This window comes from Terrapene carolina, unplaced genomic scaffold (assembly GCF_002925995.2).
Source record: "Terrapene carolina triunguis isolate 2854851 unplaced genomic scaffold, T_m_triunguis-2.0 Scaffold89, whole genome shotgun sequence".
Classification (NCBI taxonomy): domain Eukaryota; kingdom Metazoa; phylum Chordata; order Testudines; family Emydidae; genus Terrapene; species Terrapene triunguis.
The window spans coordinates 24,116,751-24,143,187 of record NW_020664440.1 but is presented as its reverse complement, the minus strand read 5'-3'; the positions used below and the strand labels follow the sequence as shown (position 1 = coordinate 24,143,187).

The window sequence follows — 26,437 nt, the reverse complement described above, 5'->3', positions numbered from 1 at the left end:
CACCCCTTTAAGTGTTCCCAGATCATTTTCTCCCAGGTGTATCACCAATATATCCAGTGGCTGCTGATGCGCTTGCACAGCATACAACAGCAGTATCAGTTGATCCTATAACATGCCCCTCCGTGCGTGCCAACTGAGTAATGCTTCGCCACCGAATCCTAGCTGGGAGCCCTTGGGCAACCTGGATGCATGCATATGCACCCAAAACACAATACTGTGCCCACAGATCCACACCCTCGTGTGTATAGCCGGTTGTCCTGTATCTGAAATGAGAACACAACTGATTAATGTTGATTTTCCACCTGCGGTCTTACATACGTTCCGTTTGCATTAGACTGCCAGCGCCTGATTGCCTGAATAGCCTCTGCTTCCATATCTGTCTGTGCTGCTGTATAGCCACCTCTGTTCTGAATGAGTGGGAGCTTTTCTTCTATTTTTAGAAGTCATCTTTTTATAGAAGTGTTTTACTTAAAATGCATTAAATGGGTATTTTAAAAATAAATACCAGCTTGAAATTAGTTAGTTTTAGCTACTATAAGTAGTGAGTGCACCTGTCATTTGTGGCTGCTTAATCACATTTTGCCTTTAAAACATTTGTCCCTTTTTTTTTTTTTTTTTTTAACTGACTGCAACAAAAATAAACTGTCTTGATGAAAATGAAAAAAAAAAACAAAAAAACAAAACTTAGTAATATAAGAAAACGTTTAGGTGGTAGTGGACTTTAACACTAAATTAAAAAAAAAAAAAAAAAAAATATGCCAGAATTTGTTTTACCATCCACATAGTATTTTCTGGAAATCTTCTTGATAGTATTTACAAGACTGTGCACAAGGAAAGTTGATACATTTGTGATTCAATAATTGAGTTACTACAGAAAAATGTTCGGGGGGGGGGGAGGAGACAGAAATCTAGCACAATACATATAATTTTAAAGAAAGGGTGAGAACAGTAATTAAACTCTTATGAAGATATTCATTTTAGTGGCATTGCCACATTTAGCAGAAGATTAAGTTCAGAGCCTAAAAGTACTGATAAGTATCTACCTGTTACACTACTATAGTAATTCAAGTTAAGACAGAACAAATCAGCTGTCTGCCATCTGTACATTTATAAGAAGATACAGAACTTTACAACTGTAGGGCTATTTCCATGCAGTTGTGGTAAACAGAAGGTACTAAACAGATTAATTAGATGCACACAAAAATGGTATTGAAATAAATTTTGTAGCATCAGTTTTCTGTATTTTAGAAACAGGATATAAAACAAAGCAAGTTGCTACTAAGGCCCATGTGCATGAAGAGTTTATTATTTTTTTTTTTAAATGGAACTGCACCATTGGTTACTCTAATTGAGGTATTTAGCCAAAATCCAGTATTATATATATTTTTTCATTAAAATAACTACACTGCCTTATCGTTATGTAAAAACATTTTGTACAAAATTTGTGTCCAATGTCAATCAAATAAATACATAACAGTTTTTATATTCATTTAAAGACAAGTGGCTTGGATACTCTATTACAGTTTACTTAAAAAATGAAGCTTTGCTATTTCACATGCTTTAGGCAAACATTCAGTTTTACATTAAAACAGACTTCAAACTGAAGCCCAATTACAGGTCAAATACAAATGTAAAAACTTAAAAGTGCCAACAAAACAAGATAATTCAAATACAATAAATGTTAAAAAATATATATTTATTTCAATTTTCAGATGCTTCAACTGGTACAGGCCATCATGATTTAAATAAGACGGAAACATTTGAGTTAAACGACAAGAAATATTTTGTTCAGAGAATAAAATAGAAACTGTTAATTCACTTTTTTAGAAACAGAAAGAAGTCCACAACAAACCTATAAAAAGTTTTAGTTTTGTGTTTATTTCTATTTTGAATATGGCCTGGAAGATTCACAATTTACATCCCAATTACTAGGAGATGACGACTTGTCTGTATCCATGCTCTGACTGTAAGCAGACAGAAAATAATTCCCACCTTCTTGGTTTTGACTTGTGGAAATTGGGTATGTTGTTCCCAGAAAAGTCTGATGAGTGAGAACATTAAAATGACTGAACTGATGGGACATACTTAATTGTCTACTGTAAACTTGAAAGTTGTTGAAAGGAACTTGTTCTACTGAATTGTTTTTGTCTCCTTCAGCAGAGCATGTTGTAGAAACAGGAGTTATTGGCTGTATCTCCTCCAAATCAAGTTTAGAAGTTTTTTCCATCAACCCAATTTGTCCTTCAGAAGACAGCTGCATATCGGTTAAAGTTTTTTCTTTTGAATCTGTTCCATGTGAGCCTTTGGTCTCTATCTGCAAAGCTTCTGAATGAGAATCATACTTTGAGGCATCACTGCAGATTTCTATTTGTGATGTTTCATCCCCTGAATCCAAAGACATATCTTCCTCGTCCTTTTCATCGCTTTCTACAAGAACTATATTAAGAAAGAGAAGTCCTACTCTATTGAAATATATGATTTTTTAAAAAAGCTATACACTACTCACAGAGTGTTATGCTTCGGGTAGGTAAATCCAATATCACTTAAGGCTTGGTCTTCTGCCACTCTTGTTCACTTACTCAACACACACACTTAACCCTTTGTGTGAATGTCCAGATATTCCGATGCTAAAAGCTTCTGCGCATTGTGTTCATGTTTAGTGTTGGGAAATCCCAACTCCCAGCTCCAAAGGGGTTAATGTCAAAACAGCATCTAAAGTTATACAGTAGGTCAGTATTTGATCAGACAATTACAGAATACAATTACTGACATCCAAGTTCATTTTGTTACCATTACTAAATCTGTCATTAAGCTTATCCTTCTCTCAGAACAGAAGGGAATGTTATTTGGCTTACACATTACCTTTCCCTCTTAATCAATCATCATCATCAGGCTTTCTTGGATACTGAATTAGTCAGTAATTCTGTATTGAAGATACCGTAAAGTATTCCATCCCAGCATCCCTTTCCCACTTCTTAAAATACAGAGTATTTGAGAGTTGGGATTTCCTCACAAATCTACAGAGTTTGTTTTGTAAGAGTAAAGACACACTACACTTAAAGGACCTCCACCCCACTCCTCTGACTAGCTGGAAAGTATAAAATATGCTGAATATTACCTGATTGTCTTTCAGGAACACCAGGTGAAGGAAGGTTGTTTTCTTCAGTAATTGAATTGTGGTAGCCAACGAGATTTTTGAAGTTTTGCATAAAGTCATCAACTGTAGCAACTACTATTCCATTATCAGCATAATTTGAAAATGTTTTGACATTCTTTTCTGAATTTACAAAAAGAGAAAGAGGAGTGACTTAGTAACACAATAATATCAAACTTAAGAAAAACAGCTGCAAGTTCTGGTTTTACCTGTTAAGAAGACAACATGTCTTTGTTGTATATTCTGAGCTTGAAGTCGGATAAGACAGTCTAATTCTGGAGCATTTCGTGTTTGAGAGTCACAGTTATGATATGACAGAATCTCAACCATGTGTTTCTTCTGATAGGTATTCAGAAGTGTCAGCAGACTCAAGGCTTTAGCATTCATTCTATTTAAAAGAGGATTGGAGGTTTACATTTAGATCAATATTCAAATTACATAATATATCACATAATGAAAACTCCCTTCAAAAATAATTCTCTTTATTTAAGATTTTACATCTTTGAAAGCACTGTTTTTCTAACATGTCATTTCAACACTTTGGTATTTAGAGTACACTGCTTACCTCCCAAGCTCCTTGAGTTTTTTTTGTATTTTACAGTGGACTTTCCACTGCCACTTCCCATCAGGTGTATTGAGGTCCTCAAGGAACTTTAGGAAATTTTTAAGTTTATCTATTTTGGAGAGAAAATAATGTGTTATATAGTTTAAAAAAAAAAAAAACATTTAAAATCTAAGCTAAGCACAAAAACTATTGTGTCTTCCATTTTACAGATCTTTGATTAACAGCTGAAAACATAACCCCAGTACTGAGCTTTGTAAGAACTGTTTTTTTTTTAAGATTCAGTTTCTAATAGATTAGTTTGCTGTCAGTGGCCCAGGTCCACTACAGTTGTGTAAGCTTACACTAAATTTGACTCAGTGACTTATTGCCATTAAGAGAGATCCATTAAAAACGAATTAACTTAAGTTTTGTTTCGGGGGGGGGGGGGGGGGGAAATGGGGGGGAGGGAGGAGAGAATGGAGAGAAGTATGCGGTCTTAAATAAAGGCTACAATTATAAAAGCTGTGTATAATTCTTTGAGGACTGGAATATTAATGGTTTGGTAGCATCATACAAAACTTTTCATGTCAAGGTAGCTATTCAATTTGACCCAGGCTGAGAGACTAGACTGACTTCTACATCAGCAGCCTATGAAATTTTAATTGGTGACCCCAATCCAGTTGGTTATAGACAGCTACCTCCAGAAAGGCTAATAATAAAGTGCATATGAGAATGAACTGATTTAACCCTCTTCGAGGTGATCCATTACAACAAGCTTGATACATATCACTGCAAGAAGTTTTCATCGCCTCTCTTCTGTAGTTAAATGGAGGATTTCATTCTCAAGTGCTGTCAATAAGACGTCTTTCTCCTGTACTAAAAATTCATGATTTTTAACAAAAATTCTTACCAACTGTGACAGACTCTGGATTAAGAACAGATTCATCAGACACAACAAAACCACCAGACACAAACAATTCATTGTATGTGTGGTTTTTCACATCATCCAAGCTATCAACACCAGCAAAGCTGACACATGAAAGCCTCTTCAGAGTTACTAAACCAGGTATCTGTTTAAAAAGAGAAATATATAGTTAGAATTAAAGGTGTACAAGTATGATGCAAGCAGACAAGGGAAGAGTGGTTGATTTGAAACGCTATGAAAAAGTAAACCAAGGATTACAAATTTTCCACCCCTATCACAATGCTAACTTTTGGGTTCTGAGACAAACTTTTCCAGAAGTGACTAGTGTACTTATTTCTGTAGGACTTGATCTCACAATGAAGTCATTACAGAAACGTAGGCAGAATGAAGGTGAGGAGGTTGGAAGTGATGACAGTACGAAAAGGTGAATATTCCACAAAATACCTCTAATCGCTGCCCCATCCCAATTAAGTTGTTATACATAGCCATCAACATAATATCAAGTGCACATAGTGAACGGACAAAGTTCCCTTTACTCTTCCTTAGTGCATCATGAAACTACACAGAACAGCATTAATGAAACCTCCATGGAGTTGAATACATATTAAGAATGATGGGCATTGAAAAGCTGTATGGGGAAGCTTGCAGTCTCTGTTCACAGCATGTCCAGGACTAAAGATCAAATGGTACTATTACATCTATATTTCCAAACAGAAATTACATTAAAATGGAATTAAGGTTGATGGACTTCCAAACAACCTTAACTCTGCCCTGTAGTGACACCATGACACATGATAAATGCTAAATGCTTTAGTGTTCCCAGATCAGAAGAAATTATAAAATACATTACATTTTTCTCTTCTGCCCCCTCACTGTGTCAATACAGTGAGGATGTGTCTTACCTTTCTATTTCCTTATCTTAACATTTTGGATTTCTTTTGCATTTAACTTAACTTGGAATATCTTGCCTTTATAATGCTTGTTTCTGGGATAGCTGAAACATCCTTGGGTTTTACCCTAAATTACTAATACGCACTCTCAACCTTAACCCCATTTTAACAGTTTTTTGTCAAGGAACTCTTTAAAAATTAAAATATTCATACAAGAACAAAAAGTCAAGAAACCAAAAGAGAATGTTATCTCTTGTTAGAAAGATCACATGGTATGAAGTATCAAACTTAAATCACTAAAAGTTCTATTTCATCATCACTGCTAGATTTGCTGGTATGTTCTGGCAACAGTCATTCTGACACTGCCCAAAGCAGGAAGACTGTACTACCCCACTCTCTTTCTCCTTCCTGTACTCCAAAATTCCCCCTACCTCTTGCATCTCCTTCCCCTGCATGCACACATTTTTCTCCTCCTTCCCCTACAGGCCCTCAACTTCCCTTTCCTAATCTTTTTGTTGAATAGACATGATGCAATAGGTAGCCTGTGAACAGAAAAATGTAGGATTAATGGTAATTTTTCCATAATAGAACGTAAGAGCTGCCACACTGGGTCACACCAACAGTCCATCTAGGTCAGTATCCTGTTTCCAACAGTGACCAATACCAGAGCTTCAAGGGGAGTGTCCAAAACACGGCAATTTTAGAATGAGCCACACCTGTCTTCCCTGCCAGCTTCAGGCAGTCAGGTTGGATCCCCAACCATCATGGCTAATAGCCATCGATGGACCTGAACTCCATGAATTTATGTAATTCTTTTTTGAACTTGGTTATACGTTTGGCCATCACAACATCCCATGGCAATGAGTTCCACAGGCTGACACTGCATTGTGTGAGAAGTATTTCCTCTTGTTTGCATTAAACCTACTGCCTAGTAATTTCATAGGGTGACCCCCTAGTTTTTGTATTGGAGGAAAGGACAAATAACACTTCCTTATTCACTTTTTTCACACCAATCATGATTTTTAGACTTCTATCATATTGCCCCTTAGTCTCCTCTTTTCTAAGATTAACATTCCTAGTCTTTTTAATCTATCCTCATATGGAAACCACTCCATACTCTATCATCTTTGTTGCCCTTCTCTGAACCTTTTCCAGTTCCACTATAGCCTTTTTTGAGATAGGACAACCAGAACTGCATGCAGTATTCAAGGTGTGGGCGCATATAGTAGCATTATGATTTTTTTGTCGTATTACTTATCCCTTTTCTAAGGGTTCCTAACATAGTGTTAGTCTTTTTGACCACTGCTGTGCACTGAGCTGAAGTTTTCAGAGAACTGTCCACAGTTACACTAAGAAAGAGATCTTAGTGTAACAGCTAATTTAGACCCCATCATTACATAGGTGGGGGGGGGGGGATTACTTTTTCCAAATTGCATAACTTTGCACTTATTAACATTCAATTTCATCTGCCATTTCATTACCCGGTCACCCTGTTTGTGAGATCCCTCTGTAAATCTTTGTGGTCAGCTTTTGACTAAAAACCATTTTGACTAACTTTGTATCATCTGCAAACTCTGCCACTTCACTGTTCACTCCTTTTTCTAGATCAATAGTGAATACGTTGAACAGCATAGGTTATTCTTTGGAGAGAGGTAAGCAGAGGGGTCCCCTTTGTGAAAACTGACCCATTTATTTATATCTTTTGTTTCCTATCTTTCAACCAGTTACTGATCCAGGAGAGGACGTTCACTGTTCTCCCATGACTACTTAGTTTCCCTTAAGAGCCTTTGGTGAGGTACCTTGTTACAAGCTTTCTGAAAATCCAAGTACTTTATCAACTGGATCACCATTATCCACAGGCTTGTTGACATACTCAAAGAATTCAAATATATTGGTGAGGCACAACTTCCCTTTATAAGAGCTGTGTTGACTCTTCCCCAACATACTGTTTCTCTCTACAGGTCTGATAATTCTGTTCTTTATTGTAGCTTCAACCTATTAGCATGGTACTGAAGTAAAGTACACCACCCTGTAAACTTACAGGATCGCCTCTGGAGCCCTTTTCAAAAATTGGTGTTACATTAGCTATCTTCTGACATCAGTGTGGGACAGTATTTCAAATTTGTTTCCCAAAAAGAATATCTACATCAGAGCTATCTCCTACACATCCCTCTGCAATGAAGACTGAGCAAAGAATTCATTTAGCTTCTCTGCAATGGCCTTATCGTCCCTGACTGCTCCTTTCTTTGTCATCAGGTAGTCCCAATGCATATTTGGCAGGCTTCCTGCATCTGATGTACTTACATTCCTTACTGTTAGATTTTCTCTTGGCCAGCCTTATTATAGTTTTACACCTGACTTGCCAGAGTTTGTGCTCCTTCCTATTAGCCTCACTAAAACAGGACTTACAAATTTTAAAAGATGCCTTTTTTGCCTCCAACTGCCTTCATTACTCTGCTGTTTAGCCATGGTGGCATTCTTTTTGTCCTCTTATTGTCTTTTCTGATATGGGATATACATTTAGTCTCAGCCTCTATTATAGCTTATCTGTCAGCAGAGGCTGGTGCATAACATTCTTCATGAACCTCTCCGAATAAATGCCTCTTTCAAAATAGCTGCCGTCTCCCTTTTTTTCCCCCCAATGGGACAGAGGCCACAGCTGCTCTCAGTCAGGTGTCCCTTTTCAATACAGCTATTGACTGACATTGTTTCCAATTAAAGTGAAGCCAGCAGCCCTAGGTTAAGAGTGCCCTGGGTGGCCTCAGTTTCCTTGACAATAGGAGATAGAGGCCTTTCTCAAAAATGGCCACCTGACATTAGGTAAGTTGACCTTAGTTCCATTTTGAAAGACCTGTTTATATGTGGAATTCTCTAGAGAACAATAGTTAGTCCCTGCTGAAAGGGAAACTTTCACTGTTGAAAAATAATGGAAAACAAGCCTTTAAAACAAAAAAAACCCATGCTTTCTGTATACAGTGCCCAAGATGTCAGTGAGTTTTAAAGACTTTGTTCAGAATAATCTTAACTGAGCAAATTGCTTCAAAATTCCCTAACACTTGGTATTAAATTTCTTAATTTTAACTCAAACTAACCAATTTATTTACAAGATCTGAATATTACTCAACAAATACTACAACAAAATTGTTAAATCCCTGCTTTAGGTGCAAACTCAACTCAACCTTGGCTAGCAGTGCTTCCATTTTATCCAATATAAATTAAAAGGAAAAAAGTTGTGGTCATAAGTAGTGGTGCAAGAGTTACAAAATTGGATAAGTCAAAACAAGTTTAATCCCTTCTACTCAAGATGCACACTACAATGAAACATTTTAAATGCAAGTGACTAACTTAAGCTTTGAGTCAACTTTCTATATTTCACACTTAAATTAAACTAGTACTATTAAATATATTTAATGTACCTTATGAATGAGGCTGGCAATATCTTCATTTTGAATAATTATCAATAGTTTGTCTAAAGTAGCTCTTCTTTTCAAGAATTGTTCTGGGTGGCATTCTGTATTACCTAATTTTGTAAGGTATTCCTACCCCACAAAAAAAAAAAAAAAAAATTAATTAGTTAAACCAATGCAATTTAAAAGCTCACCATGTAGAGTTTTTACTATTCAAGCAAGCACATAGGCATTTTAAAATAAAAAAATCCTACACATTCATTTTTACCTGTACCCAAGTGCACTAGCTAAAAAGGTATAGAAACACAGGGACTAGATTCATTTTGTAAAGCTATTTCTGTAATTATTTTTACAGAACGCCATCTAAATGGCTGACCACCTTAGTCTCTGCTGAAAATTGCACTTTTCACTAAAAGCCAAAAACATTTTACGTTCAACTCCATGATATTTAATATTAAACAAAAGTGCAATTTCTCAACATGATCTGGAATTTCAAGAAGCAAAAATTATAGGAATTTTATAGGAATTTTTCATTCCCTGACCATTCCTTAATAAATTTTCCACTTCAAGTAGAATGGAGAACAATATGCTTTTGATCATGTTTCTGTTTTATTCCTGAAATCTCACAGAAGCTGCCCTACAGGGCTACTTTCAAAAAGAACAAAACAAGGGCTCTTCTACAACCAATCCCACTGTCCAGCTGGAAAGGTTTATACCTTGCCTAGACAAGAGGAAGACTTAAAAATTGAGTGCAAATATACCATAGGAGAGCCTTCATTATCTCATGAAAAAGTAACACCAAATTTCAAAGCTCAAATGCATCTATGCCTTTATTGAGGTGTTTGCAAGTCAGGTTTATTCACCCCAGACTGAATGGCTCCATTGACACCATTTTTAAAATGTAGAACTATTTGGACAAGCTTTCAAGGCCTTACACTCAACTTAATGGCATTTCTCTGTTTGGATGTAGAGCAATTTTTGAACATCACTATTTCAGGGAATGTTCCAAGCATCAATGAGCAGAATCCTGTTGATTTTGGGGAATAACTGAAAGACAGGAAGGAGGAAAATGGGGGACACAGCCACTGCCAGCTGATTAACAGAGCCATAGCTTTGAGCACCTCTGCAACTGTTTATAGATCAAAAGGACTGGTTGATGGGAGTTCCTGAAAAAGAAGGGGATGGGAGCATGGCACAAAGTGAGCTTCTGCTGTCTTGGAGTGGGGGGAAAAGGGAAATGAAGGAATGCAAGAAGCCCCTGCTGCATGCAATTTGCTCAGCCTACATAAGCTATGAAGTGTGTGCTCTATGCTAAGGATAGGTCCCAAAAGAAAAACCTATTTACCTGTATTTCTTTGCAGAGGGTACTTTCCTCCTCTTCATGAATGTAAAATTTCACAGTGTTTTTCTGTACATCTTTAATTATTTTGACCAAGCTGCTGAATACTTCAGGTTTTAACTGGCTTATAAAATCAGAGAGTGCTGGTTGGGTTGAAATGTTTAAGTTATCGGGCGATTTCTGAGTCTTTTCTGGTGGCTCCAGTGGATCATCACTGGAAGTGTTCTTATCAGATGTCAGTAAAACCTCTGTGGTGGCACTAACACAGTCCATTTCCTCTTTCACTATGGTTAAGTTCACTGATGAATGCTGCTCATTACAGTTTGGCTCCTCCACAATACTGTTACTCGGTGGTTCTGATAACAGTGCATTGTCAGAGTCACTTGAAACAGATACACCCTGTTCTGGTAGAGGATTCAATTCAGCCTCAGTTACAGCATCTCCTGCTGGATCAGGACTAGAATTAAGAGGTGGAGTATGCCTACCACATGAAGATGACAGAGCAACATTATTTAGCTTTTCACTCAGCCTCTCTATATACTCTTGGACAGAGATGTCGAATGCCTGTAAACATATGTATTTAGAAAGTCTCATTACCCTCTCTTGGGCTGAAAAGACAGGAGTGGACATTCCACTCACATATGCAATATTCTTCTGCTGCAAAATCTCCTGAATCTTTCTTGCAAAGAGACTGTATTCTTCCAATAATGTAGACTCTATTATTCCACTTATGGAGTGCTTAGATGCAAGAGGGTGATCTGTTAGTGCACACTGATCTTCATTTTTCTCCACGTGACTTGTATACAGTCCATCTTCTTTTGTCCCCTTTTGTATGTCTGAAAATGGAGAGTATGGAAACTGGTAATCAGAACTTCTTTGTCTATTTATTACCCGGGGGTCATTAGGAAGGGCATCCTTTGGTGGTAAATACACCAGTTGTTCTTCTGGTGATTTCAGACCTATACAGGAAGAGTTAATTATTATAAATCTAATCTTTGAAAAGTCAAAAATAAAACAGACACTTGAAGTTTGTAATAAATTTTAAAACAGCATCAACTTCTGCCTAACAACTTAACTCTGCATTTGAGGCATTAATGCCAAGTGCTAGTACAGAAGCACTCAGAGTTTAACCTCTCTTTGGTTTGAGGGGGAGGGGGCGAGGGGAGAAAAACAGAATATTTTAGGATTTTTCATTACTCTTGCTTATGGATTTTCATTCCTAAGCAAGTCATTTTGCCCGACAACAATATCCGATGAGCACTATTGCACAATAGGAAGCAACATAACCTTCAGGAGATGTAAGCAAATTGAAGTGGGTAGGTGACCAATTAAATCATTGACATTTTCTTCCTATCTAGCTTCTAAGTAGAAGTCACATACTATGGTGTAGAGTTTAAATTGTGTGCATGTAAAATGATGAGTTGGATGGCTAGCCATTACTGAAGCATTGTTGGCATGCAATTATGAAAATCTGAGTTCAGCTAGTGACTCCCTCAATCTCAGGTCTCCCTACAATTTTACTGTTAAGCAAGTTTCTTTCAATGCTCATAAATACAAGATTAACAGCAGTAACAGAAGCACTCCATTTACAGACCAGATAACACTAAACAGATATGGAAACGTTTCACTGTATTATTCTAAGTTTCACACAGATCATTTCTAGATATGGTTAGTTCCGTCCCCAAGCACATTCAATCCATTGCCTCTTTGCCAAATCTGCAAAGGTTTTTACTTTGTGCTTTTGACATCACTTTGTGTAGTACCACATGGGGAAATTGAAATTTCAATCAGTTTCCTCTTTGGTTTGTGTGGGTCTTTCTAACAGCACCATGAGACAGAAAAACCATTTAAAAAAAAAAAAAAAAAGTGGGGGGAGGAATGAGATTGTAAAACCCCTAAATCTGGCTGGGGGATGGGGGAAGAGGAGTGTCATCTCTGGAGTAGAAATGGTATCCAAAATTATGTAATAATGTCTTAAATTCATGTCCCTTTAAAGTGCAATTATACTTTTACTAGTAAGTACCAAAACAAGACACACAAACAGACGTCTTTGTGTGCTTAACAGGATACTAATCTACTTAATTTAGTGACGAAAACAAGATTTGTTTTAGGATTTTAAAATCCTGTTGTCTCTGCAAAGCCAGTCAGAAGTGAACAGATTCTATTCCTTTGTGCCAGGCTTCCCCCATCCCTCTTTTCCAATTAAGTTCCAAGCAATTACAACTGAAGGCAACTGGGTTGCCTAGGTGTAACTGAGGGTCTAAAATGACCTGCAGAATCTTTATTTTGAGGATTATGCAAAAAGAAGAGAACAGAGCTTGACTCAGAACCAGTGATGTGTTTTGCAGGGCTGGAAGTTGGGATATATTATTTTTTACACCGGTATGCAGAGTGCATTTGAATCTAGAAGTCACTGCTACACAGATATTTTTAAGAGTCATTTTAAAAACATATTCCCTTCCCCATCTCCCCCTGAAGACTTTTCCAGCAGCGAAAAATTACCAGAATGTAGCAGCACTGCAGCCACGTTCCCTACACAACGTTAACATTTTAAAACCTACTTTGCACTAGTGTGAAATGCAGGCAATATGTTCTTAGTTGTGCATTTCATTTGTGTCAAGCTGCTTATCAAAAATGGTACTTTCACAAAACTTCTATTTTATCTTTGTACCCAGAAATATATGGTACTATAATCTTTTCATATACTCCTAAATCACACTAAATTAACAATACTATAAATTTTACCACTTTTTAAATTTTCATAGGACATACTGTATTACTATTCAGTTACATCCTTAAATACAGATTATTAGGGAAGAAGTTTTTAAAACGGATCCCCCATGCTTCACTATGTAGAACATGGCTAAATTTCTAAATTCAAAATATGAAACTGAATCATTGACAGATACGAGATACAAGATTTAACACTAATTTGAGACATCACAAACACCTGAACGATCAATTTAGTTGTTTTGCAAGAGAAGTTCAGTGCATTTAAAAAAACAACAAAAAACCCACACGTCAGATTCTGCCTTTCAACACAAGGGTATCTGAACATGTAGAAGTTTCTATTCAAGTTTGTTGACAAGAGAAACCGCCTATTAACAAAAACAAAACAAAAAACACCCAAAACCTGACAGTATTCTTTATGTAACAAAGAAAACAAGCCTTTGCAAGCAATGAGGCTAACAACTATAGCATAAATGCAAACTACAGTGCGAAGGTATGCTTTGGGGTCAGAATTTTAAACTGAAAGCATTTTCAGCCACTTTACTGCGGGGGGGGGGGGGGGGGGGCGATTTCTTCTAATGAGCACTCTCATCCTTCACATATCTACACCGTTGGGTCACAAGTACTCAAGAGAAACTAAGTGTGTAGGGAGGAGCACAAATTGTCAAACAGGTATATTGAGCAAATAACTTCCAGCGTTTGTTCCTGTTTAAAGGTCTGACTTCCTACTTTACTTTGGTCTGTCCAGTTAGTTTGTAGAAAAAAAGGACTGCATGAAAAAATACCAGCTTTAAAAATAAAATAAAATCTAGCTATCCTTGTTGATTTACAACGAGATTCTGCAATGCTGTAGAAAGATGTAATTCTAGAATGACAAAAGGAAGAAAGACTATATTTTGATGAGTTTATTGGGGGAGGGGGGGAAAAAATCAGCAGTGAAAGTAGTGCATGCCAAAGGAAAAAATCCCAGAACATTTAATAGCTTAGGGTGCAAGATGAATAGAATTAAAAGCTATCATTTTTAATATAATCTACTATCCCATTAGCCTTCTTGTACAAGGTATCAGGGAAAAAGCAAGCAAGAACCAAGTTGGAATGAATTTCTGGAGTCAGAGACCAGCCCCCGATTCAAGATGAACTTTTAATTTAAGGAATAAAACTAGGTTCTGGTTGGGACAAATGATCATAAGCAAGAAAGCGGATAGCTAAAACAAACCCAGGTTTATTTCCAGCCTATTGTGGAGTTTGGCTTATGTAGTAATTAAGACATGAAAGATTATCCAGTGCTCAGCAACACAAGATATCCATATAAATTAGGTAACTAAAGGCAAGTTTTCCCTCAATAAGTTTTTTCAATGACAAGGACTGGAAAGCATCATGCAACAAAAAGCAAAGAATTTACTACTTAAAAAAAAAAAATCAGAACTTTCTATCTTTCCTCACAACCACGATAGAGGATTGAAAATGTAAAAAATCAAAATTGCAAATTACTATTTTCCCTTACTATTTATAAATTGATAGCAAGAGATCAATCACTAATTTATCTCCTTACAATTGAGAAAAAGTGAAAAACTGAAGTTGCTTTCCCTGGGGCCTATGCTTTCCTTCCACAACCATCTCTCCACCACAAAAATACAGAAACCCACAAACCATCAGATGCAGTCTATTATACAGAGGCAGAGAAGCTTATCGTAAATGATGATATTAAAAAGATCTTAAATCCCTACAAGCAAATTCAAAGGCTCCTTGACACTATTACATTTTCAGGAAGGTATGTTTGATAGAATCAAACAACTGACGGAAAAGCCTGAAATCTTAAGACTGTTCTAATTCTCCTTTAACATTCTTGAGTCGCTTCAGTGAATCAATTCCATTAATTGAATGGCAGACTACTGCTCCACTTCCCAGTTTCCTGATGAAAATTCAATACCAGAAGAAACTATCAATTGGGAAGTAGTGGCATATGCACACAAAAAAAAAAAAAAAAAAAAAAAAAAAAAGAAGCCATCCTTCTCACCTGTTTGGTTATCTCCATGTTTTTCCAGTTGATCCTCTGGATCTCTTCCTGCCCCTCCTGAGGGAGAGCAGCAGTTAGCATTTGTAGAGTTTCTCATAGATACTTATCTAGCACCTCTCATAAACTAATTGTGTTATTGTATTTACATACTGATTATGGGGTTAACTTTCAAGTTAACTCTTATGGAACTAGAGTTTGTAACACTGGTGATGTCTATTTAACACACCACCTCCTTCATCTCTGGTGATCAGGGATGTTCCTTCTCTTTTTATCCAAAAGAATACTTCAGAGAGAATTGCATGGTTCAGATAAAAACTTGGCATAATATTGAAACTTAATAGTTGACTATACACTAACAGCCAACTGGCAAATCCTCATAAGAACTCCCACATCCAGCATTTATGATAAACTATAGTTTGAGCTGCCTAATCTTGTTCCTTGCCACTGCTACTTCAACAACCAGGTGATGTCAGCACACATAGTAATTGTTTCCATCCCATAATGCAAAAGATACATTGTCCACCATAACACTTGACAGTCTCTCAATTTTTCGCCATTTGGCAAAGCACTGAATTGGTATTGATGTCCTTTGGGGCTTAGGATAGCTTGGATATCTGACCTTTTGCAATTTATCTCATTGAAAAGTTTAAGAAGAAGTTTATGGAAATAAAAAACAAGAAGATAGGTATTAAAATGGTCTCAGTGCCCTTTGATAAAGCCAATCCAGCTCCACCTACAGCCACCACTCCAGGATTCTTAGAAGATGAGCAGGAACCAATAGCTTTTACTCATGGGGTATGACAATTAATACATCTTATTTGGGTCAGTCACAAGGGAAAGGAGGGTGGGGGGGAGAAAAAGACTCAGTGCCCAGCCTCAGATGCATTTATGACTCTCGACTTCTCACCTCTTCTATCTCACCATCCACACCCTTCAAGCCAACACTCGTTAAGTTTCTCAGGGACTTAATACTGTCGACTCAGTCATCAAGAAGTAGGATGAGAAGGTTCTTTAAAGAAGATTCTCTGAGAAAAATGGGTTTCATTCTTATGGTCAAAGATGAAAAAAAGACTTTGAAGTACCTCTAGTAGGATAGCTTGATTTGGTGAGAAGGGACTCTTCTTCCAGCAAGGTCAACTGTAACCTTAAATGATTTCTATGTTGAATCCCATTGTAGTATCAGCCTGTTTAATCTTGCAACTAAAAGTGTGCCATCATTACCAAAATGACAACTGCGACTTTTTTTTTTTAAGTCTGATACATCTTGTGAGATACAAATTCAAGCAAATGACCACAATTCTAGACAGCTACACTATACGTCAGTATATTGCCAAAGCTATTCCTATTTATTCATCACATCCAAGAGGTTAAAATCTGGTCTCTGTTACAGCTAACAATGCCCAATAAAGAGAATGGGATGTTTCATGGGTATAAACACAGCAGAATCTGATCCCTGGGGTGTTATAGTTCAGCCTATTTCTGTAATAATCAAATATTAAAACCAAAACTCTACATACAATGTGACCCAAGAGTGGGATCTATGAAAGATGAGACCTTTAGAAAACTGGTTCTTTTACATTTTTGTATTTTAGGGCAGCATAAGAGTTAGTAATATGTCTTACCTGTAATTGGAATCAGCTTCCAGTGTATTCCAACCTCTCCTATATTATTTGAACTAGAATGTTGTCTGCGATAAGCATGTTCAATAGGAGTGCTAGGACACGGGCTGTAGTCATCAAAGCTACTAACACTTCCGGTACTTGGTTCCTAAAAAACCAACCACAACCCCTCAGTTCAAGACTATGATGCATCCTTAACACAAGTATTAAGCTTTGCCATCTCAACAATAGTAGGAATGTAGATAAGATCACCAATCTAATGGAATTTTTGCCTTTAAGTTAATCAAATCTGAACACAGGCAGAAATATTTCACCATAAGTATTTCTATCCTTGATGACAGAACATCAGCAAAGCTTCTGAAGTGACAAAAACAGTGTCTTTCCACATAGTAATTCAGAATGCCATTTTAGGCACATTTGCTAGATGGTTTCTCCCACCTCCCCCCACGTTTCAAGCATTGTGAACCATCTATAAGTTGATTGCTCTCTTCCTTTCCTTAAGGAGGTAGCTTCAGTCAGCTGACAGCCAAGGCAGGAGAGAGACACCTCTCTCAACTAGTTGATAACTTTCAGAATTTAACCTCAATTTATAGAATCTGTACGATTCCTAGCTAGATTCCAGACTGGGACAACCTGGGTGAATTCATTCAAGAGAGTAGTGATTATCTGGTTTCACCAACACAGTTGTCATTGGAGCAGCATTTGATGTACTGAATGAGATACACCACATGTTGTGATAGGCATATGCGTAGGACAAATGAATCTGGAAAGGCATGTTGTGTGGGGTTCACTCTTAATGAGCCTCTGCACAACACCTTCAAAAGACAAGCCTGCAAACTTAAATTCATGACTCTGCTAGACATGAAGACTATGTCTACACGACACTGCTTTTAGCGACACAACTGTGTTGCTACAGCCGTGCCGCTAAAAGGCGCGCCGTGTAGCCGCTGTTTGTCGGCTCTCCTGCTGATAAAAAACCTCCACCCCCCAATGAGCAGTGTTAGCTGTGCAAAACGTTCCAGCACTTGTTGTCTGCAAAACTTTTGTCTTTCGGGTTGTGTGTGTGTGGTTTTTGTTTTTGTTTTTTTAAAAATACCTCTGAAAGAAAAAAAATTGTGTCGTTCAGTTGCTAGTGTAGACATCGCCTAAAAATCATGGTCTCCACAGAGACTATTTTTGGGCTCATTATAGAAATTTGTAACCCACTAACCTTCCTTTGTCCTACAGCTTCAGAGGTGTTAACTGCCCACTGAATTTTAAGTAGTTTCTTGCACAGCTTTAACCCCTTATGCTTAACAATGTTTCCCACCTTGCATTTAACTGTGACACTCTGGTTTCCTTTTGCAGACCTGAAGATGAGCTCTGTGAAGCTCGAAAGCTTATCGTCTCTTCCACCAACTGAAGTTGGTCTAGTAGAACATACTACCTCACCCACATGTCTCTTATATCCTGGGACCCACACAGCTACAACACCATTGCAAACAGATTCCGATTGTCAGAACTGCTTACATAAGTGTTATTTACAAATAGGACCAAAATTCCTTTTTCTGCTCAGGGAGCTCCAATAATCTAGGAGCTGGGTAATACCTGATTACCCCTAGACCATGGGAGAATTTATCTGGGAAACTTAACTAGAAGATCCTTGGACTGGAACTCTCAAGACCCTACAATCAAAAGCTGTACTGAGAGGAAACTCCAACTTTCATACAGTAATGGTGTAGGGAAGTATATATGGGCCACTTACAGGCTGCTCAGATTCTCTGTAGGCCCAGGTGGTCATATTTTGGGAAAGAGTTCTAGGGTGAGATTTTCAAAAGCTTAGCACTGGCCTAACTGCCCCACTGAAAATCAATGGCAGTTTTTCCCACACTGACTTCAATGGGGGCAGAGTCAGGCCAACGTTGAACCGTTTTGAAAAATGTCATGCTTAATCCCAATAAGACATGGAAGTCCATCCACTATACATGCTTCCTTAATATATACTTGAATCCCTCTAGCAAAGTGGTTCTCAAACTTTTGTACAATATATATATATATATATATATATAAAAAACGCCATTATAAATGCAGGAGGCAAAGCAGGATTTGGGGTGGAGGCTGACAGCTCGCGACCCCCCATGTAATAACCTCGTGACTCCCTGAGGGGTCCCAACCCGCAGTTTGAGAATCCATGCTCTAGCAATAACTGAATAGGAAGTGGACTGCCATTTCCAGGGGTCAGAATTTAAGACAGATGAGGAGTCTGAGGGAAGGTCTACCCTTGAAGTGGTGCAGCGTTTTAGAGAAGATGCCACTACGCCAACAGGAGAGCTTCTCCTATCAGCATAGTTAATTCACCTCCATGAGAGGCGGCAAGGTATGTTGACAGGAGAAGCCCTCCCACTGACACAATGCTGTCTGTACCAGGGGCCTGGTCGGTATAATTGTGTTGCTAACACCCCTGAGGTAGTTACCCCAATGTAAATTTATATAGTATAGATCTGGCCTCAGATCCTGAATTTCTCACGTATGGAGATGCAGATAAGACTTCAGGGACATCTTATTTCCAGTTTGAATGTGTCCAACTTCAACTTCTAGCCATTGGCTAGTGTTATACCTGTCTCTGCTAGACTGAAGAGTCCATTATCAAGTATTTATTCCCCATATAGGTACTTATAAACTAATCAAGTCAACCTTTCATGTTCTCTTTGTTAAAATAAATAGACTGAGCTCCTTGAGTCTATCATTATAAGGCATGTTTTCTAATCCTTTAATCATTCTCATGGCTCTTCTCTGAACCCTTTTCAATTTATGAACCTTCTTATTGAATTGTGGACACTAGAACTGGACACATCTGACTGGGGAGCACATTAACCTGCCCACAGAAAACTGACTGCAGGAGTAAACAGGGAGAAGAGAGATCCTTTGTGCCTTAGTATTTTGGAAGGCAGCGTTTAAGGACTGTACAGTACCCTTCGCAGCTGGATCTAGGAACTTGGGCCCCCAGCCTCTCCTTACTGTGCTTCCAAATGTAGCAGGCCTCATCCCAGCAGGATCCAATGCCATCCCCTTGGGATGGCAATAGAAGGTTGACCACAGTGGATCTCTCCATTCTCTGGAGATAAAAAGAGGTGACTAAGCAGGAGGGGCACACAGGGCCCATTATATAATCATTACTATGCCTGCTCCCATAAAATACAACCCCTGATACTCCACAGAGAAGCCACACCACCATGAATCATCTAAGAGGCTGAATAAAAATGTCTGATCCCTGCAAGAGGTAGAAAGATGGACTGTTAGTGATGGCGGGTTCCAACCTGGGGTGAAAAATGAAAAAGATAAATTATAGACTGGTGTCTTTTGGTAACAGGCAGCTACCTGCTTAAGCAAAGGAACAGCAACCATATTATTGGAGCTCCCCCACAAACACGTTGAAAAACTAGGACAGAACAGATTGAGACTAGAGGTATGTCTCATCTTCAAAGGTTCTCTTTAGTTATTTTTTGAAAGGAAAGGAATGGGCCTAATGGCCGAGAGCACGTATCCAAAAAAAGTTGGTGTACAGAAAACTTGACTTTTCAGTATTGTTCCTGGGAAATATAAAAGCTCCAAGATGTGGAGAAACAAATGCCTAAGAACAGAAGTCTTGCATGCAATTTATAGGAACTAAATGATTAAGAAATTCTCACAACTGTAAACACTGTACACTTAATCACCATCCTAGCAATGCTGGATTTTTCCCTTGAAGATACTTACTTTTAAACGCAGCGTGTGGTCAATGCCTACTTCACTAGCAGAAAGCCTTAGGTCAACATCAGTAGGATAGGCTAAGCATGTTGCTTCAGTTTCCAACATCACTGGGCTATGTGGATCCTTAAAGTTTACATTTTCAGCTTGTGCAATATTAGGAAGCACATGTTCTTCCTTATCCTGTGCTGGAATGGATTCGTATTTGTGTTTTAGCCTTAAATCCTCTATTTCATCAGTGTCCAATCCTAAAGCTTGGTTTACAGACCGTGCCAATGATGAATCCAAGTGTCCTGCACTAGCTAGTGTTTCTAAGAGCAACTTAATGAGACCATGTGTGTCTGTAACTGCAGGGTCCGATACATCTTGTTGTCTCAAGTCAGTATCATGTCCCCCGAGACCGGTAATTATTGAGAAAACAGACTGTGGCGATTCTGAGGTTCTTCCTCCTTTAGAGGGAAAGGGAATGGGAGGGGAAAAAAAGCCATTCAATACCAAGTCATCTTTCTAAGCCATCCTCCCAGGCTCCAGAGTAAATTCCCATAGTTCACATGCAGAGAAAAACTGGACTAATCTGGGTGAATAAGGGAAGGGAAGAGAGAAGCCAGCAATTTCCTAGGGCTGGGAGTCTACCCCCAGATCTGATCAGCCCTATTTCAGACCACTTTGCACAATGCCATTTTATTTTACACAACAGAAAAAAAGGATTAATGTTGCATTAATTAATATTTGCTTGATGTAAGAGTACTGTAATAACATCAGAAAATAAAGTTACAGTTCTCTTAAGGTTAACTTGGCAACATTACATATCCTATATATTTTATGGCAACCTTGCAAAATACTAACTTGCTCACTTGCTGGGAGGGAAAGAGTGAGCAAAGAAATTAGTTCTCCCTCCCTAACCCCATTATTACATTAAAAGAAGATGAGTAGATCATCATAACAATTTAATAGCCCAGGCACAATTTTACAAGTTTATTTAATGGTATAAAATTACTGTCCCTATTGACACAGGCAAAAACCAAGGAATTAGTAATCTTATTCCATTTATTCCTTGCCCCAGTTCCCATACCCCCAAATTATGGGGTGTTAGTTGACTTTTATTCATTCATTTATTTTAAAATAAACAAGTAAACCAAAAAATGTTAAACTACTTCAAATATCTGACACTTTAGCTATTTTACCAGTGCTGCACTTGCAGAGATTAGAAAAAAAAATTTCTGGAGTTCATAAATTAAGGCATGTCTATACCAATTAGACACAATTTGGCACCAATAACCAAACTTCTCTGGTCTTTAGAGCTCAAAACTAACCTGTACAAAACCTAGTTTAAATTATTTTTAAATGAAAAGGTTTTCAAAACAAAAACCTCACTTTTGGGCCTATAGAAAGCATAGAAAATGCAACCCAAGCAGGAGAAAGTTAAAAACAAAACAAAAACAAAAAAACCACACACAACAGTAGGATTTAGCCAAAAAGGATGTTGTGGGATTGTGTTTTATTTGCATTTCTATTTGGCCCTAATCCTATATTTTACACTGATCTCAAAGAGAAGGAAAGGCTCCATAAATCCCATTAGCAGCACTGCAGGAGTCCAACTCCTGTGGCTTCAGATTTACATCCTTATGATTCCCATAGCAAGCCAGGAGGCAGACTATCCACAGATCAGGGACTGAAGGGAACTAATGCCATCCTTGTCCTCTCCAAGGAGTGGAGAGAAAAAGGGGAGGGAGGAGAGGAAAAAAGTGAGCTACTGCTGGCAACACCAGGAACTTCAATTGCTGTAGAAAGTGCATGTGCGCCAAGCAGGCCAAGAGGTGCTTAAAAAAGTAACAATTAGACATTGCAGCACTCTCCAGGAATCAAAGCCTTTTTAGCAAAACTGTGATCTATTATCTTGTGCCAACGCGGTAAAAGGTGCAGAGAAAAGTGCCCTATGCTCATTTGTTTTAGGTGTGTGGGGACAACAATAAAAACAGAACCCATGAATGTGATAATTAACTGCAAGCTTATTTCTGGTTAACATTCTTTCAAGGAATGCAACATTCAGCAACACTGGATAAGTGCATTAGATAAGCTTCTGCCAAGATAAATTAAATAGCTAACAGTGCTGGTGTCAGTTATATTGAACTTCAGTGTTTTAAACATCAAGAGGAATGACGGCAGTGCTTGCCTCTCTAAGCTACTGTTTCAGTTTGTCTGCACATTCAGGGAAACTACACCACCACGCTGGAACCATAAAGGGATAGACACAATTATTTAAAATTCTACAGAAAATATTAGGATATCAAAAAGCTTTATAAAGACTCTAAATGCACAGAATGTGTGGATATCTACAGCCTCCAAAATATATCCTTTTATAAGCAAACTCTCTAAGAGGTCACTGGTCTTATTTCTAGAGCTGCAGAACATCAGCAGCATCTGTGGAAGTCAATGGCAGTTGCTTGTGCTCATGGCTGCTAGAGAGAGTCAGGTCATATATATTTATAAAGGTGTCCAATGAGAATCATCCCTTTATTTATGAATCTTTCACACTAATCATTTATGAATGAAGGAATTGTGCATAAAAAGAACAGCACTAAGCAACAATGAAGTTATTTCAATGGTCTTAAGCACTAAAGGCCTAAAGCACTTCCATTTCAAGTTTTCAATATAATTTTACTATTTAAAAAGTGAGTTCTAGATGAATTACTTTTCTTACCTTCATACTGGCAACTATTTTCTGAAGATTCACTCATTTTTAAGTGCTTCCGCAGATTTTCAGAGTGACTGTGTAGTCTTCGTTTCAGTCCACTTTTGTTTCTAGTGTCTTCTGTATCAGATTCTCCACCTACATTTTTTTTCTTGCACTGAATTAAATTAATCAGCTCTTTGAGTCTATCAGGATCATAGTCCCCAGGATGAGGGGGTTTTTGCTTGGCAGCAGCGCCATCACATTTAGAACCATTTCTTTTCCCAGTTTTTGCATTTGCGAAGTCAGTTTCTTCTTCTGGGGCTTCATAATCTGAAATGGGACTGAACTGCTGAACTTTCTGATTTCCCTCCATTAATTCTTTTGCTTTAGAAACAGGCAGTTGATAGGCTTCAGCACCAAAGATGTAATTACGCAAGCAGCTGTCAATATGGGATTTGTTTTTTGGAGCAGGATATAGAAATTTTCTGTCATCCAGCCGTGATTCATAAGGGTATAATACAAATTCCCTATATTTGCTAGACCCACTAATGCTTCGCTTCAAATATTCGTTTATATGCTTTTCCACAACAGTATTGAAGTCTGCAGTAGTGTCTTTACGAGACTGAATTAAAGCGAAGTGTAGTGACTGAATGAACTTCGTGAGCTTTGGCATAATCTCATGGTTTTCCTGCAGTACTGATGTAGCTGAACTTTTCTGTGCTGTGAAGGGAACATTTTTTTGTGCTGCGATGGAAGGAAAGAGAGCCCATGATTAAAACAAGTAATTAAGAAAGCTGTGACAAAAATATGACTGCTAAACTATTACACTTTCAATTTTTCTGGTGACTATCTGTGACAATTATAGCTATGGCAATATTATCTAAATCCAGTCTTTAGCTTGATGATTTTTCCTGAGGTAATCTACTTACAAAAAAAAAAAAAAAAAAAAAAAAAAAAAAAAAATTTATCAAAAATAAATAGATCATCCTGTTTGCTATCTTTCTGTAGTGAAGACTTTCCCCCCCACCTCCCCTATTTTTCACTCCTGAAAATAAAAAAGATGACAGTCTGATTAACATGATCAGACTAAAGGCCTTCATCACCACTTGTCGCCTTTCTATGTACACTTTTATACTGTTCTCATCACCATGGCAATGAAGGCCTTCCTCCATTCTCCAACTATTCAAGCAATGCCCCAATTCTTGGAAGTTAAAATCCATAAGGTCAATTAGCCGTTGCTTTGAGAACAAACCAAACCCAAAACTAAGTCTCAGAAATGTTCAAAGAAGCCAGGACACAAATGAAGGGGGGTGGCGGGGGGGAGAGGAGAAGTGAGATTTTTCACAGTACATGGCACACAGTTCAGATGCCAGCACCTGCTATACTAACTTCTTTCAGCCTGTCTGCCACGGATGAATCACTTCACCCAAGACTGAGAAATATCTCATACTTTTACAGCTTCCAAGTTCCTTTTTGAGAGTAAAAGTTGCCAAATCATCAGTTAAGACCAGTCCTAATTAAGATTTCTCAATCAGAAACAGAAATTGGAGACTTCACCTACCAGGTCAAACTCTTTGACAAGTCAAAGACGACAAAAATCAAGGCATGAGAGTAGAGATACAGGGTACAAAATCTAAACCCTGGATTCAAACATTCCCTAGCTCAGTTTGAAATCCAGCCCTTTCTAAGATTTAGTCCATTATCATGGAATTGATGAAGTCACCCATCACAGGGTGAAGCTCTTCATTGTCAGTTTAATTTTCAACCCCACCTAACTTCTGTAAAAAGATCTGATCTTCCTTAGGTTTCTGGCTAGAGCCCTGACAGGTACATTCCCCCCCCCGGAAAGAAATGAAAAATTCCAGGTTTTAAAGAGTTATATTATTCTAAAAAATTGTCTGCAATTCACTTATTGAAAAATATTCTAATGCTTTTTGGAGCTAATCCATCTCTAATATAGCTTTGTCTGTTGTGTGGTGTGCAGCAATCATTGCTTATTACTTTAATTACAGTAGGCTCACTGTTACAAAAAAGGTAGAAGGGAGGACAATATCTACCTGTTGTGTCTCAACATTTATTGTATTTATGCTCTATTTGAGGAAGGGACTATCATACACATGCACAGTGCCTAGCCCAGTGGAGCTTTGGTCCCCAGCTGGTACCTTTATGGGCTAGTACAATATAAATATTAATAAGTGATGGGTCCTGGGGAGGGAGGAAAAGTCAGAGAGACTAAAAGTTTCAATGTGGATAAAATTTCCCCCCTTATTAAGCAGTAATAAATCACTAGGACCAGATGGTATTTACTCAAGAGTTCTGAAGGAATTCAGACATGAAATTGCAGAACTACTAGCTGTGGTATGTAATTTATCACTTACAGTCAGCTGTACCAGATGAGTGGAGGATAGCTAATGTGACACCATTTTTAAAAAAAAAAGCCTCCAGAAGTGATACTGGCATTATAGACTGGTAAGGGTAACTTCAGTACTAGGCAAATTGGTTGAAACTATAGTAAAGTACAGAATTAGACACATAGATTAACACAATTTATTGGGGAAGAGACAACACTGCTTTTGTGAAGGGAAAATCTGCTTCACCAATTTATTAGAATTCTTTGAGGGGAATCAACAAACATGTGGACAAGGGTAATCCAGTGGATATAGTGTACTTAAAATTTCAAAAATACTTTGAGAATGTCCCCTCACCAAGTTAAACAGTCATGGGATAAGAGGAAGATCCTCTCATGGATCAGTAACTGGTTAAAAGACAGGAAACAAAAGGTAGGAATAAATGGTCCATTTTCAGAATGGAGAGATGGTAAACAGCAGGTTCCCCAAAGATCTGTACGGGGATCTGTGCTGTTCAACATATTCATAAATGATCTGGAAAAAGGCGGAACAGCGAGGTGGCAAAGTTTGCAAAGGATACAAAATTTCTCAAGATATGCAAGGTCAAAGCAGACTGCTAAAAGTTACAAAGGGAACTCACTAAACTGGGTGGCTGGGCAACAAAATGACAGATGAAATTTAATGTTGAGAAATGCAAAGTAATGCATATCAGAAAACAATCCCAGCTACACATGCAAAATGATGAGGTCTAAATTAGCTTTACAACTCAAGTAAGATCTTGGAGTAACTGTGGATAGTTCCCTGAAAACATCCACTCAGTGTGTAAGCGGCAGTCAAAAGAGCTAACAGAATGTTGGGAACCATTAGGAAAGGGATAGATAAGACAGTAAATAACAATGCCACTATAGAAATCCATGGTACGCTCACACCTGGAATACTGCACGCAGTTCTGCCCCCGCCCCCATCTCAAAAAAAGGTATCAGAAATGGAGAAGGTACAGAGAAGGGCAACAAAAATTAAGGATATAGAACTGGGACTGTTCAGCTTGGGGGGGGGGGGGGGGG

General features: G+C 38.0%; 2 protein-coding genes across 9 annotated transcripts in view; one reads left to right on the top strand and one right to left on the bottom strand.

Moving 5' to 3' along the window:
- Positions 1-5,883, top strand: part of CCDC66 (coiled-coil domain containing 66) — a 55,314-nt gene extending 49,431 nt beyond the window's left edge. The window contains exon 15 of the mRNA XM_029911216.1: positions 4,966-5,883. The gene's annotated coding sequence lies outside the window, so the exon portion shown is untranslated. The remainder of the gene's footprint in view (positions 1-4,965) is intronic.
- The window catches only part of TASOR (transcription activation suppressor), a 64,027-nt gene continuing 37,602 nt past the window's right edge, over positions 13-26,437 (bottom strand). The window contains exons 14-24 of one of the 8 annotated variants that reach the window (XM_026650291.2): positions 23,053-23,769; positions 20,361-20,800; positions 16,629-16,773; positions 15,007-15,063; positions 10,266-11,218; positions 8,930-9,052; positions 4,609-4,768; positions 3,720-3,828; positions 3,364-3,542; positions 3,119-3,277; positions 13-263 (exon numbers count right to left, since the gene is read on the bottom strand). In XM_026650291.2, coding sequence (XP_026506076.1) covers positions 106-263; positions 3,119-3,277; positions 3,364-3,542; positions 3,720-3,828; positions 4,609-4,768; positions 8,930-9,052; positions 10,266-11,218; positions 15,007-15,063; positions 16,629-16,773; positions 20,361-20,800; positions 23,053-23,769 — 3,200 coding nt within the window. In that variant the 3' untranslated portion in view covers positions 13-105. Of the gene's footprint in view, positions 264-742; positions 2,713-3,118; positions 3,278-3,363; positions 3,543-3,719; positions 3,829-4,608; positions 4,769-8,929; positions 9,053-10,265; positions 11,219-15,006; positions 15,064-16,628; positions 16,774-20,360; positions 20,801-23,052; positions 23,770-26,437 lie in introns of those variants that run through there. The other 7 variants (XM_026650286.2, XM_026650289.2, XM_026650293.2 and 4 more) reach the window with 7 other exon arrangements.